The sequence below is a fragment of the Nicotiana attenuata genome, unplaced genomic scaffold, assembly GCF_001879085.1.
Source record: "Nicotiana attenuata strain UT unplaced genomic scaffold, NIATTr2, whole genome shotgun sequence".
Classification (NCBI taxonomy): Eukaryota; Viridiplantae; Streptophyta; class Magnoliopsida; order Solanales; family Solanaceae; genus Nicotiana; species Nicotiana attenuata.
The window spans coordinates 35,310-54,471 of record NW_017674462.1 but is presented as its reverse complement, the minus strand read 5'-3'; the positions used below and the strand labels follow the sequence as shown (position 1 = coordinate 54,471).

The 19,162-nt window shown below is 35.9% G+C and overlaps 2 protein-coding genes across 3 annotated transcripts; one reads left to right on the top strand and one right to left on the bottom strand.

Annotated features, from left to right (window-relative positions):
• The first annotated feature begins 3,064 nt into the window (after positions 1-3,064).
• Positions 3,065-11,642, top strand: LOC109218702 (mitochondrial-processing peptidase subunit alpha). Its single transcript, XM_019383073.1, has 13 exons — positions 3,065-3,249; positions 4,419-4,655; positions 4,768-5,064; positions 5,147-5,314; positions 5,425-5,592; positions 5,730-5,810; positions 6,644-6,710; positions 8,179-8,276; positions 9,694-9,766; positions 9,967-10,037; positions 10,138-10,187; positions 10,919-11,031; positions 11,319-11,642. The coding sequence occupies exons 1-13, from the start codon at positions 3,211-3,213 to the stop codon at positions 11,369-11,371; spliced, it is 1,515 nt and encodes a 504-aa protein (XP_019238618.1). The 5' UTR covers positions 3,065-3,210; the 3' UTR covers positions 11,372-11,642.
• A 2,674-nt stretch (positions 11,643-14,316) lies between these two features.
• On the bottom strand, positions 14,317-18,509 carry LOC109218704 (putative dual specificity protein phosphatase DSP8). Of its 2 annotated transcripts, XR_002066812.1 has the most exons (7): positions 18,102-18,509; positions 16,902-17,024; positions 15,989-16,082; positions 15,836-15,918; positions 15,399-15,488; positions 15,003-15,311; positions 14,317-14,749 (listed from the first exon to the last, which is right to left on the bottom strand). XR_002066812.1 is itself a non-coding variant. In XM_019383075.1 (6 exons), exons 1-6 carry the CDS (start codon positions 18,306-18,308, stop codon positions 15,057-15,059), a joined length of 852 nt encoding a protein of 283 aa, XP_019238620.1. In that variant the 5' UTR covers positions 18,309-18,509; the 3' UTR covers positions 14,794-15,056. The 2 variants fall into 2 exon arrangements, 1 of the variants encoding a protein (XP_019238620.1); XM_019383075.1 differs by lacking the exon at positions 14,317-14,749 and having other exon boundaries at positions 14,794-15,311.
• Between the last annotated feature and the right edge of the window lie 653 nt (positions 18,510-19,162).

The following is a 19,162-nucleotide window of genomic DNA, read 5'->3' as shown; positions in this document are numbered from 1 at the left end:
CCATCCCATTCCCCACCCCCCCCCAACCCCCTAATTGTTTTTTGTAATTTCTAATTAAATTTTTTTTTGTTTTTTCTGCCCTCCTTCCGTGGAAAAAATATTTTTTATATTTATATTTTCAGTAATAACTACGGATTCAACTGAACCCATAACTTTCGACGCGGAGTAAAAATTTGTATGTAAAATTTTATTAAAATTATAAAAAAAAATAGATATAAACCCATAACTTTAAAAATATAATGGGTTCAATGTTAAAAATATTAAAATTGAATCCATAGGATTTAAATTCTAGATCCGCCTCTACGTTGAGAGTATGAAATTTGGCTGAAAAAATATTCCTCGCGCGCCTAAAGGGTGAGGCAAATCACACACTAAATCTAGTAAGCTTTTGTGTTAAAGTGGAACACAAAAATTGAGGTTGGAGGGCCAAAATGGAACAAGAGTTAGTTAGAGTGCCAAAATGAAAAATTGGGCCAAGTTTAATGGGCTCTATATGTATTTGGCATTTTTTTTTGCTTCTTTGATATTGTACATGTCAATGTATATGGAATGTTGGAATTTTTACCTCATATAGCAAAGGTTAACACCTTATTATTTTAAATAAATGTCATTTAAAAAAACTATATTCTATAGATACCTTTTAATGTTTATAGCAAAATATCTAATTTTGGTTACCTCCTACCCCTAAGCCACTAAATACGCTATTCAGTTACACTATTTTCTTTCTCTCTCCACTTTAATACATGCCATTCTCTTCCCCATTCCCTGAAAACACGATGCTCAATCTCAAAATTCCTCTCACCCACATCACCTACCATTAATCACAAACGGTAATTTTACCTGGTATACCACGAAGACTTCTCTGACGGACCAACTCCGGAAGACGGATAATTCGTGCTTGGATTGTAAACTCTCTGGTAATGGGGACGCCTTTGCTGTTGGTGATTTCCATAATAATTGGGTGAGGAATTTCGTGTGTGATTATGGGAAATTGGGAAGAACGATGAGTTTGCAGAGTACTCATAGTTTCTTTGATGGAGAAATAAACGAACAAAGTTGTGGATGTTCTTTGAGTTCTTGAAAACAAACAAAGAGCAGCAGAAACTAATGTAATGAGAGCCGGAAATTAGGGTTTGTTCTTGAACAAAGACGACGGAGTTTGAGGCTGAGCAACTTGATTTTCTGTTAATATATTTCAATGTATTTTCAACGTATCACGGTGTATTTTCATGTATTTCATTATTTTCATTGTCTTTTTTTCATTGTAATTCAATGTATCTCGCTGTATTCTATGTATTTCATTGTATTCACTGTCTTTTTTTCATTGTATTTCAATGTATCCCGCTGTATTCCATGTATTTCATTGTATTCACTGTCTCGCTATATGCCATGAATGTATTCATATATTTTTTTTAATTAATATAATTTATGTATTCAGATGTATTATATAATTTCTCTGAAGATTGCTATGTTTTTGGGGTATTTTTCAATTGAGAATTTTTTTTATAACTGGAAATACAAAATTTGTGTGTTATAATTGAGTTTGTTGAGTTATATTAGAAGTCTATTATGTTAATTGATTCACTTTCCGTTTAAAAACAGTGTAACCCCCTGTTTTACGCCGTGAATACAGTCGAATACAATAATCTGTCCAGCTGTAATCCCATGTTTCACGCCATGAATACAGTCGAATACACTCGAATACAACAACTGATTAGCTGGACTTCCCTCACGCCTATTTTTGCTACTGTATTCATGAATACAGTAGCTTAAATACATCTAATACATCTTATAAAAACAGAAAACGTATCTACAATCCGTAATATAGCAAATGTTATCTATAGATAGTTAATTACCACTAAATGATAGTGCTTTATGAAAATTTTTCTAGAAGGTTTTCTGGCCTTTTAATAGTTATATGGCGACGAATAAGGATAATCCACTTATGGTGCACAGATAGCCGCGTTGAGGAACTTATTTAAAAAATAGTCTAAATTTATATATATATTTTTTGGGAGTTTAGCCAATTCAAAATCAATTTCAGATTTACGAGTTTGAAGTTTTAAATTTTTTAGATATACTGGTCAAAAGTTGGGCTTGCCAAAGCTTAACTTCGCGCGCGCATATATATATATAATATATATATATATATATATATATATATATATATATATATATATATATATATATATATATATAACATATATGGCCAAGGTTTTTTTTTTTTTGAATAGCTTATGAACTGATGTTACTAAGTCAAACAAAGTTTGAGTGCATTTCATTTCATGATTTAACAACACATGTGGGAACTCTTATCCTACTCATGTACTCTAAGCAATAAGTTAAATATTTGGAGAAAATTGAAGGAAAATCTATACAATGTAATTGTCCCGAAAAACAATAGCCAGTGATTGTATATATTTTATATATTAATGTACGGGGCAGTTCGGTGCACAAAATATTTCGTGTTCACGCAGGGTTTAAGGACCAGCCCATCCTAATGCAAACATTAATGGTTGCTTTCACGGCTCGAATCCGTGACCTACATGTCATATGAAGACAACATTACCATTACTCCAAGGCTCCCCTTCCTTGTATTTTAATGTATAATATACATATTATACACATAACTAGTGTAGATTTTTATATATATTTGGCTAGAAAACTGTAATTAGTTTTTAATCGACCAACAAATGTATTAAAAGCCCAAAATTGAATATAATTTAAAGGGATCTTTACATAAATAACCGGGCATATCAATTTTTATTTTTTAGCCATATATATAGATTATACATTATTATACACATATAATACATAAATTATACAATTGGTTATTTTTGGGGTGGGCTCTCCGCGAACAATGCCACCTTAAATCATTTTTTAGTCTTCATCATTTACTTCCCTTTATTTTAGTAGACGCCAGTCTTTTTCATCTGGTCGCATTGTTAGTTTAAATGGTTGACGGCTATTTGGGTTAATTCTTCTAACTTAAATAACACATAAATAGGCTACCGGGTGCAATTCCGACCTCATTTAATAGTGAAGAGCCCATTGGGTTATATTCTCAAACGTTGTCCAATTCCAATGCCCAAGAAACAAACTTAGCTCTTCTTCTCCGCAGCTTTCATCAACTGAAACTGTAATTGAAAATTCTACAGAAAGCGCATTTTTTTCTCATCTGTGGGAGTTCTCAGATCATCACGGCCAATCATGTACAGAATCGCATCTTCTCGCCTCAGCTCTCTTAAGGTCACCCTTACTCTACCCCCCCCCCCCCCCGCGCCCCCCATATATAAAAATGAAAATTTATACATAAAAACTGTATGTCAAAGAAAAGGTAAATCTTTGTAGGGCAATAGATTTCTTGTGCAATTTTTAAGGTAAAAAATTACTGAATAGGTTATGCGTATATTATACTCGTTCGTTCATAAAAAATAAATACTTTTTGTAGTCTTGTTGGATCTCTGGATCTGATATTAGGTCAGTTTTTATCTGCGTCCTGTTGATTTATTAATCTATTTGTATGGATTTATTATTATATTGACTTTTTATTCATGCATGTTAGGTTGAATTTCATTTCTCTGTTTTGCTTCTTTGGATTACAGCTGGGAATTTACTGTACTGCTCTGGGATATACAAAAAGATATCATTTTATGGTGAAATTGGAATTTTGAAAAGAATTTGGGGGCATCTATGTAGTAATAGTTGAATAGAGGGAAATTCATAAAAAAGATCAAGTTTTTATGCTAGTTTTGCCTCTAAGTTGCTCAAATTAGACCATGGAATAGTTAATTTTTAGAACGCGGTGCTGGTTTTAGAGTATATTTGATACAATAAGTGAGGGGTGCTCCCATATGCCTAAGACTTGGTGGGCACTATTACCTGGTATCTGTACTGGTGGGAGGTAGCAGGTACCTGATGGAATAGTCGATGTACAAGCAGCTGGCGTAGACACCACAGTCATAAAAAAAGAAGATATAATAAGGGAGGGGCACTCAAGTGGAAAGCGTCGGGGTTGGAGGGTAAAACACTTTGTGTGAGCCCCTCATCCTTCGCTATGTGGTGAGGGATCAAATCCCACCAATGTAATATTCCCCATCCCCCTAAATATTAATAATTTAAAAAAAAAAATGGAAAGCGCCTTCCAGCCTCCACCTCCAACCTTGGGGTCGGCGGTTCAGGTCACCAACCAAGGGAGTAAAAGTGGGGAAGGATCACTGTTGACTCTTGGGGATATGGGTTGGGTGTAGTGTAGATGTTGGTTACCATATTCATTAGTAATATAAAAAGAAAAGAAAGTTGGAGTTGGATTCGTACTTTCTCTTTGATTGCATTTTGATGTAAGGTTTTGCTATCAACTTCATGAAAATATAACCAATAGTTTGCACATGTTCTGAATGATTAAAACTATTTTGTAGGCACGTCAAGTCAACAGGGTCTTGACAAGATTTTCAAGTTCAACTGCTGTTGCAACCAAGCCATCTGGGGGCATTTTTAGTTGGCTAACTGGTGAAAAGTCGAGTCAACAGCCTCCCTTGGACTTCCCCCTTAATGATGTTAAACTCTCACCACCATTACCTGATTATGTTGAACCCGGAAAGACCCAGATAACAACTCTCGCCAATGGTCTCAAAGTGGCCTCTGAAACATCAGTGGTATGAGCTACGCTATATTTTTTTTTTCTTTTTTCTTTTTTTGTATAATCAGATGAACGTTGGATTATCTTTACTGCAATTTCTAATAATGGTTCGAATTTATTGAGTTCAGAACCCTGCTGCCTCAATCGGCCTATATGTTGACTGTGGCTCTATTTACGAGACACCAGTTTCATATGGAGCGACACACCTCTTGGAACGCATGGCCTTCAAAAGCACATTAAACCGGAGCCACTTGCGAATTGTACGAGAAATTGAAGCAATTGGTGGTAATGTAACAGCTTCAGCCTCACGAGAGCATATGATCTACACTTATGATGCTTTGAAAACTTATGTACCACAAATGGTGGAGATGCTTGTTGACTGTGTTAGAAATCCTGCATTCCTGGATTGGGAAGTTACTGAACAGGTTTCCCTCTTCTCTGTCATCCTGGCATTTCCTTGAAACGGCTGTCATATTATTTTTCTGAGAATAATATTCGCCTTTGCAGCTTGAGAAGGTTAAAGCTGAGATTAGTGAGTACTCCAAAAACCCTCAACACTTGCTTTTGGAGGCAGTTCATTCTGCTGGTTATGCTGGTCCATATGGGAATTCTCTGATGGCCACAGAAGCTACAATAAATAGGTTGAATAGCACAGTGCTGGAAGAGTTTGTAGCTGTGAGTGTTAAAGCCCTGATTTCCTTACGCTGAACATCCTTATATCCATTTTTTACTGCTTACTTCGGCGGAGAAGCATCTCTTTTTTATACTGGTTTCCCTTCTTACAGGAGAATTATACTGCTCCTCGGATGGTTCTTGCTGCATCTGGTGTTGAACATGGAGAATTGTTAAAAATTGCAGAACCTCTTCTGTCTGATTTACCTAAGGTGGCTGTTTCTGAGGTGCCGAAACCTGTGTATGTCGGAGGAGATTACCGCCGTCAAGCTGATGCAGAGGTGTGTGTCTCTGAAATGTCTCTCTCTCTCTCTCTCTCTCTCTCTCTCTCTCTCTCTCTCTCTCTCTCTCTCTCTCTCTCTCTCTGTATGTGTTGAGTTATGTGTCTAACATGTTCCTATGCCCTCTCTGAAACCAGATGACCCATTTTGCCCTTGCTTTTGAAGTTCCTGGTGGCTGGATGTCTGAAAAGGAATCAATGACTTTAACAGTTCTTCAGGTACTTAAGTTTCAATTAAACTGTTGACTCTTTGCTGTTTGAATTGCAAGATTTTCGTTTAGTTTGTTTGTGGAGTCTTGTCATATATTGGTAATATTCAGTATGTTTAGATGTGTCAGTCAAAGTAGTATTGTTTTTTAACAGTTGGTTTATTGACCCTTTAAGGAGTAGGATTGGTCGTTAGAGCTTATAAATAACATTCTAATGCTAACAAGATAATATCTGACTCAACATCTTTTTTGCTTTTTAAGATTGAGTAATGCAATTCCAGCCGTAAACATAAGAACAGATTCCTACGGTTTGCTTTTTCTTCCCTTCTTCCTTTAATTTCCATTGAGTTTCTAGTCTCTTCTAAGCTTAAATCTTATCAAGTCATTACCCATTTGTAAAACCCCTTAGCACAACGACCACCTCTCATTTCGTGCTACTTTACTTTCAGCCCTATAAAATGCGGCTTCTCTTTTCCTTAATGATTACAGGAGGAAAACTTCATGTGTATTTGAAATCTATTAATATAATCTCATAAATTTCGACAAACTCTTAGGGAACGTATGCATATATGTCTCCATTCATCAATCTGAAAAAGAGAGATGTATTTCCATATGTTAGTCTGTGCTTGGAAGAAGATTACTTGGTATTACACATATAATTAGGAACTAAGGAATTTAATTAATGTGTATCATGAATTAGACGATTAGAAAAACTTGCTTTTTTGATGCTTTGATAGTTTACAACATTCGTCTGATACTCTGATTTTACAGTCCGGTTTTCCTTGTTTGTCTGTGGTGGGATGTGGTTTTGGAATGGAAATATTAATTTTAAGGATTTAACAGATGCTTATGGGAGGAGGTGGATCTTTCTCAGCTGGAGGTCCTGGAAAAGGGATGTACTCAAGATTATGTAAGTTTTTCTCATATTTTTTACTTCTCTTCTTTAATTTCAATATTTCATAAATGATAGCCCCAATAAGGGTCTTCAAAATTTAAAATACATATCATACAGCTTCAAGCTATCCAAAAGTTCTGCCCAAATGAAGGAGCTCTTTCTAGCTCCAGATTGACTTCTCGATGCTCTCAAAAGCCCACCAATTTCTGTGTTCCTATCGACTGAAAAACAAAGAGTGACTTAATCACTTCCCAAGTTTTCTTTCTACTTCGTGCAAAGACAACCAGATCGAAGTTAACATGCTGCTGTATGCACTTGGTGGCTTCTATGGAACTAAAAAATGTACACTTAGTCCAAAGACAACCCTGTAATCTTTGTGCAATCGTAATGTTCACCTTGTCTTGGCAGACGATCGACAACTTGCATTTTCGCACTGCTGATTTCACCGTAACTCTTTTATTGGGATCATCGAGAGCCTTTCAGTTCCACGGCCATCTTCAGCTCCATATTCAACTTTTTGAAGACGCCTATGTTCCTGGCTACCTTTCCCTAGTCCCATCATGATTTAGAGATGATCTCATTCTCCTGAGCTCCATCCCTTTTTGCCTTTTCAATTCGGTTTTCAATGAGATGATCTCATTCTCCGATATTTCTGGCCTTTATTTGGCCTTTCAGTTCCACGGCCTTTCTTCGTTGTTTTCTCCAAAACTTCAAAAGAGATGTCAAGAAATTTCCCAAACATTTTCTGAACCCAGACGGAATGATGAATCTCTGCATCAATTGCAAGTGAGTCTCAATTCACAAGTCTCCCTTCGATTGCAAGTGTTCACTCTAAATGTTGCTGTCACTGAGCAACAATGTCCTCTTGAGTACTTATAAAAAAATTAAAAAAATAAAATACTGTCCTCATGAGCACTATCGTGTAGGCCAGGTGACATTCTGCTGCAACTCCTTTCTGTCCTCTAGCGGCAGATTGTTGGCCTTTCTTTGGTGGCACTGTTGTCGTCTTCCCCTTATTGTCCTACCATCCCTTCGTTTTTTCCTCAAAAACTTCAAAAGAGATGTCAAGAATTCCCGAACATTTTCTGAACCCAGACCGAGTGATGAATCTCTGCATCAATTGCAAGTGAGTCTCAATTCACATGTCTCCCTTCGATTGCAAGTGATTCGCAGTTCATCTATTGGGATTCCATTGTGTCTTCTTCTTATGGAGTCTTGTCGACATAGCCTGCACTGTTTTCATAGACAAGCGTGTTTACCATTTACTTAAACACAAAGGATGCATATCCATTTGGCACTCACAAATTAATAAATTAGATTCAACTGTTTGGCAATATTTTGGTAATCAGATGGATATGTACTGGTTGACTATTCTGCCCCAAAATTGAGAGTTGTATTTTTACTTGCTTAGTGATGGAAATGTGATTTTCTCCCAATTTTCCCATTCACATCCTTATTTTGATTTTTCCACAATGATGAGCAGATCTTCGTGTCTTGAATCAGTACCCTCAGATTCAAGCATTCTCTGCGTTCAGCAGCATTTATAACGACACCGGATTATTTGGAATTCAAGCAACTACGGTAAACACCTATGTAGATGCTCTCATTATTGCTCATCTATCCCCATCTTTGTTTCTTGCAAAGATGCAATGCTGTCAATTCCTATGTCATTCTTCATATTAAATGTTTAATCTGTTAATTCGAGGTTGTTTCTCTCTCTTAGACATCAGTTTCATTTAACCGTACCTCTGTCAATATTCTGGATTATTTAGCTAGAGAGAAATAGAGCTTGTTTTGATGGGCAGAGAGATCATATTGCTAGAATAAAAAATAAGTGTTTGAATAATTTATTTCTTTGGTGTAATAGTAGTCTCATTGGCAGTGTGGATCAATATATGGATTTTCTGGAACTATTAGGGTGATGTTGTAACTTATTGTATGGATATTCCCAGCAGTCTTGTTTTTCCTTGGTACCATCTTGGTGCATCAATTAATAAACCTTTACCTTATCACAGAATTTTTTTTTCATTCAGACCCTTTTCCTTCTTTTCCCATTCCCCTCCTACCTTTCAGGATAGGGTAGTATTTATGATTTGAATTATCTCGTCATTATGCATGACTTGACGTTTCCAGATCTTAATGTGAGTTAACTACATTCTATGCCCAATGCATATCTGTGTTGCTAGGTTCTGTTTCTTTAATTTGACTAACTATATCCGGTGTCCAACACATATCCCTTGTCTGAGTTTATTAATTTTCTCTTCCCTCCCTCAAAAAAAAAAAACCCCAAGCGAACCGTTGTTTTGGGTGGCGGGGGGTTGTTGATGGGTAAAAAGAGGTTTTTTCTTTTGAAAGTTCACTTTTCTTGTCAAGAGTCTTTTTTTGGTTTATTTATCAAAAGATATTTTTTATTTAAGTTCCAGTTTTCTCTACCAAAAGTGACATGAACCACTTGAGACTGTTCTGCAAGAAATGTTTCTTCATGATTAATAAGAAACCGTCAACTGAAAATATAGGTTAGACGTCTAGTTTGCTGAAAATCAATCTTCGGAATGCACATTGCACCTATGGTCTAAGTTGTCTTGTAAGTGTGATCTAACTAGAAGTGTGTTTGAGATACCGAGATATAGAAATGTCATGGTCTTACAACAGGAATGCACAGGCATAGGGTTTTCCAAACTATGTCCATATTAACCAAAAGTGCAGATACTGGCAGGGTATCCCAAATAGCTGTTTTATTGCTGTTAGGTAGCTGTTTCCTCTGCGATTTAAGTGGCTCATACTGCACACATAGATTTTGTTGTGTGAAAATGAATTGAACCCTTGTTTCTCTATTGTTTTGCTATATGTGTGGGTGACTTCCGATTGCATATAGCAGCAGAATTCTGGTTGTGAAGCACTTTTGATGATTTATGTTATGTTACTTCTACATGAAATAGTGACTTCTAAACTGTAAATCTTTCTTAATTTTGGGTGATTGTGGGTGTTTGGTTATCAGACCTCTGATTTTGGGCCACAAGCTGTTGATGTAGCAGTTAAGGAGCTTATTGCAATAGCAAACCCTGGAGAAGGTTTGAATTATAATTCTGAACTATTACCTTGCTTTCACTGAATCTATGTTTTCTACCTGATGTTCTTACTTCCCGAGAGGAAGGACTGTACTCCTTTCAAGTTAAAGAACTCCACCGATGTACCAATGCAATTATTCCGTCTCCATTTTCCTGTTACTGATTATTATTTTGTGGCCTTTGCGTCTACTCGTTTCACGCAGTTGACCAGGTACAGCTAGACCGTGCTAAACAGTCTACAAAATCTGCCATTCTTATGAACTTGGAATCTCGGGTATGTAACACTAGCACAAACTCCTATATTGCATTGGCTTGGATTTGCCGGACATATTGTTGTAAAATATATGTGCTTACTGCTGATATCTGACTTGTAGATGGTTGCATCAGAAGATATTGGCAGACAACTTTTGACATATGGAGAGAGGTATACACTTGTTTCTAACGTTTACTTTGTTGACTTAATTATTTAAAGAAGTTTGCTGCTTCGAATCGGGTTGGTCACTTGAAGTCTCTGGCAGATTGTCAATATTATATTTGTTGAATCTGAGAAACTGATGCCACCTAATAAATAGATTAGGTGGTGTACTTTGATCCTTCCATTGAACAGGCTAGGCAAAAAATCTCCCTTCCCATTATATCCCTTCCATGAAAATCTGAGGGAACTTTGTATTCAGGCTCTGCTCTCTCCATATTAAAAATTGTCCATCCATACAATGACCCATTTTGCCTTGGGTTGGGAGGTTTTCAGATGGCCTGATTATTTATCATTATAACGAACGATGAGTTATGTTCGACTGTAAGAGATAAAAATGATTACTAGTTTTATTTTATTTGCTACAAAATTGGAGATTGCACGTGTGCTTCAACCAAGATAAGATTTAATATATTCCTTCCCTCGTCCCAAAAATGATTTTTTTTTGGAGAGATATAGACCAACTTTCTTTCTGTGCGTATCCAATGAAGTGACGTACGATAGAAATTTCATGTAAGAGTTTGAGTAGAATGTAAAGTACTTAGGTTTTTTCACTTTCCATTTTATATTCTCCTCCTGATCTATGATCAATTGATCATTGCACCTCTGACCCAATTGTTTAGTGGAAATTGACAAGAGTTAGTACTTGAGTTTTTCTATGCTTATTGCTTTTGGGTCCTCAGGAAACCAGTGGAGCATTTCTTGAAAGCTATTGATGCAGTTTCAGCAAAAGATATTGCTTCCGTTGCACAGAAGCTAATTTCGTCGCCTCTGACCATGGCATCCTACGGAGATGGTAAATCCTTTTTCAGTTATTAGTTTTCTTTGAACCTTTGAAGGGGAGCCTTGGCCTAACTGGTAAAGTTGCTGCCATGTGACCAGCAGGTCACGGGTTCGAGCCGTGGAAACACAGCCTCTTGCAGAAATGCAGGGTAAGGCTGCGTAGGACCCTTGTGGTCCGGCCCTTCGCCGGACCCCGCGCATAGCGGGAGCTAAGTGCACTGGGCTGCCCTTTAGTTTTCTTTGAATCTTTATTTGATCCTTTTTCTCCTTTGGTTTGCTCATTTTACTTCAAAATTGCAGTTCTTTCCCTCCCGAGTTACGATGCAGTCAGCAGCAGGTTCCATTCCAAATAAAACATTTTCAACTACAAAGCACGATCAAGATTTTCATGCTGTTATTTTTTAGCTATTTCGAAATTTTAGCGTGCGGCGGTAATTTGTGAAAAATAAAGGAGGTTACATACTATAGATAAATCAGCTTTGTCAAGCTTTGATAAGCAGCATTTTGGCACATGATTTTTGTGTATAAAGTTAGTAATTTATTCAGCTTTCTTCAATGTTTGACTATATGATATTAGAGATATTACTGCTGCATGATTTGCAATGCTAACAAGGATTCATAGTATCTCATTTCTGGATATAGAATTCTAGACAACAAAGGGTGTAGCATTATATGTTCGGGCTAATTATATGGTTGCACTCATTTCACGTAAAAATAGCACGGGCTAGCCAGTTTTCGGACTGGTCATTCAAAAATAGCCAGTGTTTGCAAAGTCATTGAAAAATAACCTCTATTTTGTTGCAACACGGAAAGTTCCAGCATAATATATTGGAGATCGGTGCACCTGTATATGAACTTCCAGCATATTATGCTGCACCGGTATATTCAAGGGTGGCTCGAGGGGAGGCTAGTAAAGCATTTGCTTTATGTCACCTAAATTTTGGGGGCCCAAAAATATTTTTAATTGTGGATTTACTATCTTATTTTCGCTTACATAATATTGAAGTTTATAGAAAAATAAAAAACAAATACAAAATACTTATAAAAAAGGAAAGAAAGACTGTCTATTTTTTAATAACAAAAATATTTTAGAACTTTGAATTAAGATACTCACATCTTCATACCACAGCTAAGAAGGCTTTATTGAAAGCTTTAAAAGAGTGGGAGAAAGGGGACGCATGAGCGTTGGATAATGGAAAGAAGGTAGAATTGCTCGGGACCTAGTGTCTTTGCACAAAAAGAGACTGAGATGACGAAGTGGATGCGCCTTGATTTCCTCCAACTCCTTACTTAATGCCGCAATGGAGTCCTCACCCCTGCCTTTAGAAGAGAAAGCCTTCATACTATATTCGACTTGCATGTGTTTGATAAATAACATTTATTATAATAAGATCCAAGGTAATAAATTGTAAATACGTGGCTAACATATTATTAATTTGAATTTCCTTACCAATGTGAATAGTAATATTATATTTTATAAGATAAATCCTCTATAGACAAAAAGAAAGAAAGAAAGAAAGAAATCAATGTGATATTAATACTATATTTTGTAAGATAACTATAATATAGGCAAAAAAAATTAAGACCCCTTATTAAAATTTGGCTTTAGGCCACAACTTTCATTGAGACGCCTTTTGGGTATATTATACTGGAACTCCAGTATAATATGCTGGAAGTCTAGTATACTTTGCTAGAACTCCATTTTATTATATTGGAGCTCCAGTATACTTTGCTGGAACTCCAGTATATTATGCTGGAGTATTTTTCGAATTTTGAGCAGGTAATGCACTAGAATTTTAAAGAAATTGGTAAGGATGCCGCTGATCATGACTGATTTGAGGTGTTAAATGTGTTTTTCGATTAATTACCTCTTTTTTTTTATGACTGAAGTTCCGATTTATTTAGTAATTTGCTCTATTCAAAAAATCTGTCACCGTGTGTGTATAAACCGTTTGTGGCTAAATGTTTTTTGATTAATGTTACCTCTTTTGCTTATGAGTAATTTTCTGATTTATTTAGTAATTTTATCTGTTCCTAAAATTTTATTTTCTGTGTGTGTATAAAGAGTATGTGTGTGTATATAGCAAAAATGTTTTTTCGATTAACGTTACCTCTTTTTATCTTTACATGAAAAGTGGTTAAATTTCGATTACCTTTGAAACTGTGGCTATTTCTGAATGACCACTTGTAAATTTGGCTATTTTTGAATTTCTCCCCATTTCACCTTTGAATCTATATAATATATCATTTTTAGATATAGAATTATAAATTACCAAATATAGGAATTTATCTATTAAAGCCATCTCTTGAAAGATTATTAAACTAATTTTCTTAAATAAAAAAAGTAAACCATCATGTCACGTTTAATATAAAAGATGACAAATAGTATGATTCATGTTTTTGGTTTACAAATTAATTTTTCTAGATGATTGGAAGAAAATCTGTTGAAAAAGATGGGGGAAAAATTGCATACGAGACACTACAATAATATACCACCTGTATAAAGATAACAACTTAGTATAACAACAATAATGGTATAAAAGAAGAAACAAAAATCTGAGAAGGTTAAAAAAAAATGCAATGTTTAGTTTTGACCCGCACAGGATTATAAAATAAAATACTGTTCTTGTACTAATTGATCGACTGGTCAATAGCATTTTGGTGTTGCAAAAGAAAAATCAGAAAAAATTAGTTGACAAAGCCACTTTTAACCCCGACTATTAGAGTTTAACCTTTATTTAAAAAAGCTATTAGCATTTAGCCACTCCTTTCACACGGAAAAATATTTGGATAAAAGTATCCTACCTAAAACATGGAACAAGCAATTGTTGATGGATTTAAATGCTTTGACAAGTAGAATTCCAGCATATTATAGTGGATTTTGGAAATACCCTATAGGTGAAACCCCAATGTCATATGCTAGAATTTAGTATTTTATATTCTTTCTTTTAAATTTCACTTGTATTTTTTGTGTAAAAAGAAAAGAAATTGTCATATGGAATTTTTTGGTACCCTCTTGGTAACTTAATAACGAAATCACCTTATCGCCCATCTTAGCTTTTAAGTATAGTGATAAAGATTTGGAAGTGGACAGCAGATTCATTTACTAATATATAAATTATAATAAAAATATATTACTTAATAGTAGTATTTATGTGAATGTTAGAAAAGAATTATACTCACGGCTAAAGAATACACGCACAACAAAGTAGTACTAATAAAGATAAAAAATATCTAACAGCTATTTTATATGAGTCTAGGACACACTTTGAGGTGATGTGTTGAATGGATTGTGAACTAGGACACCAAAAATTACAATTTCATTATAAAATCTTCCTACCCCATACGACAACAACAATAACAACAACAATAATAGTAAGCATTCCTTTTTTTTTTTTTTGGATTTCTCTATGTGTCATATTATGGTTTTTTCTTTTAGCTCCGGGAATACAACTTCTGAACTAAGCTCCCGCTATGCGCGGGGTCCGGGGAAGGGACGGACCACAAGGGTCTATCATACACAGCCTTACCCTACATTTTTGCAAGATGCTGTTTCCACGACTAGAACCTATGACCTCCTGATCACATGGCAACAACTTCTGAACATATAGGTTAAACGTTATGCATTTACATGTCCGATAAACAACACGCCAATGAATGATGTCCACACATCTTCACAATTGGGAGAAGTGAAAGTAGACTTTGTCGCTGATCATCTGCTGTTTCTCTTCCTAATTAGAAATGATACAACAAAGATATTACTGTTTGCTGGTGGTGTGCTGAATCCTCTCTCAGAATAAGTCTGTATTCAAGCCCTTTCTTATGGGAAGAGTATAATTATGCAATATTTACAAATGAACACAGAAGTCATACTCTGTACATGTTTACACAATGTTGAAGGACACTTCAACTGGTTTTTTCTATTCATAATCCCTTAATGTTCAGTCCGAAGTACAGATTCAAAGATATAAAACTCTTTCTGACCTTATTTTAGCAGTGGTCTTCTGTACAAGGTAGCTGCTGCTGATGAGTGTGCGATTAGCAGGCACGTGCCTCAGTCAGTTGCCTGGTAACAGGTCCACAACCACCTGATACTTTCAAGGATGCAAAGAGGCAGGATAATCTAGCTATCATCGGCTGCGTTCTTGCTATTCGAGGCACAAGGGCTAGTTCCTTACCATGACTATCATCCGAAGAACTATGATATCCTTCAAGATCTGCTTTAGTGATCAATACAGCATCACCCGAGAGCGGTGAAGATGCAACTCTTTGCTGCTTGAATTCTTGAACAGCCTGTTTAATGTAGATATATTAACGTGCAGATAAATATCCTATGTTGCACCAGTGGAGCAAGTAATTAACTCAAAGATTCTTGTTTACCTTCCATTGAGAAGGAGCCAATAAAACTCTAGGTCTTCTGGAACGGACGAATTCCAGGGCAGCACGAGGAGTCATGTGCTTATATTCCACCTAAATTAGTAAATGCATCAACCTTTTACACAATCCAAAGATCGCTAAAAGTTTTGAAAGTAAAAAACTACTCCCTCAGTTCCATTTTATGTGATGCACTTTGACTAGACACGGGGTTTAAGAAAGAAGGAAAGACTCTAGAAACTAGTGGTCTAAACAAGTCATAGATATTTGTGTGGCCATAAATCATCTTATTAAGGGTAAAATGGAAAGTTTAAGTCAAATTATTTCTTAATATAGAAAGGCATCATTCACAAATTAGGACAGAGGGAGTACTAAATTAGCTTGCCTGGAAAGCATTATCCACACAGAATACAAAAGGCTTTATATTAGGTAAAGGCAACTACCAAATAGCAAAGCACAACGGTTGTGCTCCTTCCCCTTCCGGCTTTGCAATGTACATACGTAGTCTGGCCAATGGACGCATTCCCTGCAACAGAAGCAAATAAGTGAGGAAGGGCCACAGTATAACATAGAAGACATAAACGACAATCACTCACTGTGAATAAAATCTACTGCTCGGTTTATATCCACGAAAGAGGGTGCAAAAAGATAATCTCTGGTAGGAATAACGAGATGGTCTATCCCATGGGCCTGAAATCACAGAGGTAAAGAGATGTAAATACACCTAAAGAAATAAAACCATGAATAATGACAACTCTTTTTGACTTTTTCCCTCAACAAAGCAAGTCCCCTACATGCTTCAACTGGAAACACATTTCTGTGACCCATTATCAACTATATCAAATTAAGCTGGAAAAGAAAGAATCAAACAAATTGCAAAGGTTATCATTAAATTTCTCGGAGATGTCGACCTCTACAGTGCAATGTAGGTTTAGGAATGGGAGGAAGGAAAGAAGCTGCTTCATCTCTTTATGTAACACAACAAGAAGGTGGTGGAACCCTAGGTGGATACTGGGATATCAGAGAAGAGAAACACTTACTGATTGATACTGAACGAGATCAGAAAAGCCTCAAGGATAGAAATTCTTACTATCTACCAATAGAGGATGCGTCTAAATGTCATTGTGGATATTCAGAGCAACTCCCTGAAGATTGTATCGTGACATTGGCAACAAAGAATACTTCTTTTTTGGGGCAAATAACACAACACTAATTTCAGACTTCAGACTAAAAACAAAAAATGATAACTTGCAATATGCACACGCAAACTATAACAAAAGAGCTCCATAGCAATTCAAGACTGAGCTATATAAGAAATGAACATCCTAGTCTGAAAGCTTTCCAAGAAGAAAAAGCTTAAAGGGCAATGTACCAGTCGTATAATGACTACCGATAGCTATCCAATTAAAGATACTTGATTACAAATTACAATAATCAAATACAGAAAAATGGATGATGGTACAATGATCCATCATCCATACTCACTTGATTACAAATTACAATACTCACATGGTACAATGATGATGGTACCAAAGTTTCATAAGGTTCATTCAGTGTTATTACACCACCAACGCCAAGCTGCTTCAACCGAGGGACATCCGAGGGAAATGGAACTGCTCCAAGGAGGAGAAACTGGATAAACCAAGAAACAAAGTTACAAATGCAAACGACCTTAACATATTAAGCTTAGTATATTCCTTTTTGGGGGGTCGGGAGCAGGGGGAGGCAACTTCCTTACTTCTCCAGAGTTGCGAAGGGCAAACAACTAAAAACTAGGAAGAGACATTCAACATGACTTGCCATATTACAAGCTTCAAAAGTCTTATTACACATTAACCTTCTCGTTTTATCTGAAATGATAAGCTTTTATAATCACAGAAATGTTATGCTTAAGACTACAAACTTAAAAAGTCTTCCGCACATTAAACTTTTCATTTTATCCTAAACGAGAAGCTTTTATATCCACAAAAATATTATGTTTAAAGCTTTACTACACATTAAACTTCTCATTTTATCCTTAACGAGAAACACTTTTAGGCACACAAATATTAAGTTTAAGACCTTCCACATTAAACTTCTCATTAATGAGACGTATCTATAGCCAGGGGCAGATTTAGGGGGGTGGACGCTGAAAAATTACACTGTACATATAGGGCAAAATCCGTTTTGTGCCTTTATATATATTATATTTTGAATCCTCTTGACATAGCCCAAAAGCATAGCTCAGTGGCCAAGGGGGTTCAAAACCTTTGTGAGATTGATGGTTCAATTCCCACTAGCCACTCTCTTTTAATTTTTTATCTTATTCTCCTTTGAACCCCTTAGCGGAAATCCTGCATCCGCCACTGTCTATAGCCATACAAATATTATGCTTAAAACTGAACATAAGCTTCAAAAGCATCAGTTATGACATATCTGAAACCATAAGTTTCTTTCAAAAGTCTCCCTTTTTTTCTAAAGTTTGCATAGTCAAACTATGACACATAGATTATCTCACTCTGTTCCAATCTAAGTGATGCACTTTTTTCTTTTTTAGCTATCCCAACTTGACCTTTATATATTCAAAAATAATTTAACTTTAAACTTCTTACCTTTTATAGTCGCAGCATATTTAAAACCATAAGTTTCAAAAGTTTATTTTTTTCTTAAACTCTATGCAGTGCAAACTATGTCACATAAATTGTAACGAAGCGCAGAAAGAAGTCAAACCTGATCAATTTGATCCCACCATCTGAACTCCGATTGAATTTTGTTGCGGAAAACATTGTATAAAAGGGTCGGGTAAAAAAGGATCCGAGCCCCGGCTCCGACCAACGCTCTTTTAGCATCAACACCAACAACAATCACCCGTTTCTCAGTATTTACACAATTGCCATCACCTTCCATTAACGACTCATCCAAATCCACTATCTTCATTTCCACTAATAAACTGATCACAACAGCTAAAGATCAAACCCTAAATTGATCAAACAAAAACTTTCGGGGGTAGTTTGGTGATTATTGGAAAAAGAGAAATCGAGAAGAGAGAGTTGTACGGATCATTGATCGTGTTTCTTGAGAAGAAAAGAAGGATCAAAGAGCAGATGATAGTCAAAAGTGTGGAAAAGAAGAGCAGTGGAAAAGTTGATAATTTAGGCCTGGAATTAAGGATATTTACAGAAATAGACAGATTAGGAACTGTCACGTGAGTTGCACGTGACTAACAGAATTGACAGGTAGATAAGAGAAGTTAATTTTAAGAGAATTAAGAATAATATCCTTATTGTTATGAAATACTTGATTATGGTGGTTGTCCATAACTAATAAGGGAGTAACACCCACTATTCTTCTCCATTAACGTCCCACTACTTCTTACCATTATGGATGTAACTCTCACACCTCCATGATCTTCCCCCATGTTCTCAATAGTTAATACCATGTTCATAGCATCCCTTTGTATTACCTATATCATCCTATAATAGAGGGTTTGGGCATCACATTGTACACACTTGACATACTTGAATATATGGAAGAAATAAGAATCTCTTCTCTCTTGCTCCCTACATTCTTGTCTATTTTCTTGTTTTATATTATTACTTTGAGCTAAGTTTCGTAATACGTTATCAGCACGAACGCCTCATTCTTCGTTAGGTTGTGGTAGGTGTTTCTTAACTTTCACGGCTTGCCTACTCATACCCTTTTGGTTGTCAGGTAACTATTTGTTTATCTATTTTCACATACAATAGTAAGAGTCTTTATGCTATTTTTGTTTACTAATCCACGAATTTTTA

Coding starts and splice junctions, on each gene's coding strand:
- LOC109218702 (XM_019383073.1), top strand. CDS start 3,211: ATGTACAGAATCGCATCTTCTCGCCTCAGCTCTCTTAAG. Junction 10,038..10,137: donor TTATGAACTTGGAATCTCGG/GTATGTAACACT, acceptor TCTGACTTGTAG/ATGGTTGCATCAGAAGATAT. Junction 10,188..10,918: donor CTTTTGACATATGGAGAGAG/GTATACACTTGT, acceptor TTGGGTCCTCAG/GAAACCAGTGGAGCATTTCT.
- LOC109218704 (XM_019383075.1), bottom strand. CDS start 18,308: ATGAAGATAGTGGATTTGGATGAGTCGTTAATGGAAGGTGATGGCAAT. Junction 16,083..16,901: donor TACCATCATCATTGTACCAT/GTGAGTATTGTA, acceptor CTGTGATTTCAG/GCCCATGGGATAGACCATCT. Junction 15,489..15,835: donor CCGTTGTGCTTTGCTATTTG/GTAGTTGCCTTT, acceptor TTACTAATTTAG/GTGGAATATAAGCACATGAC.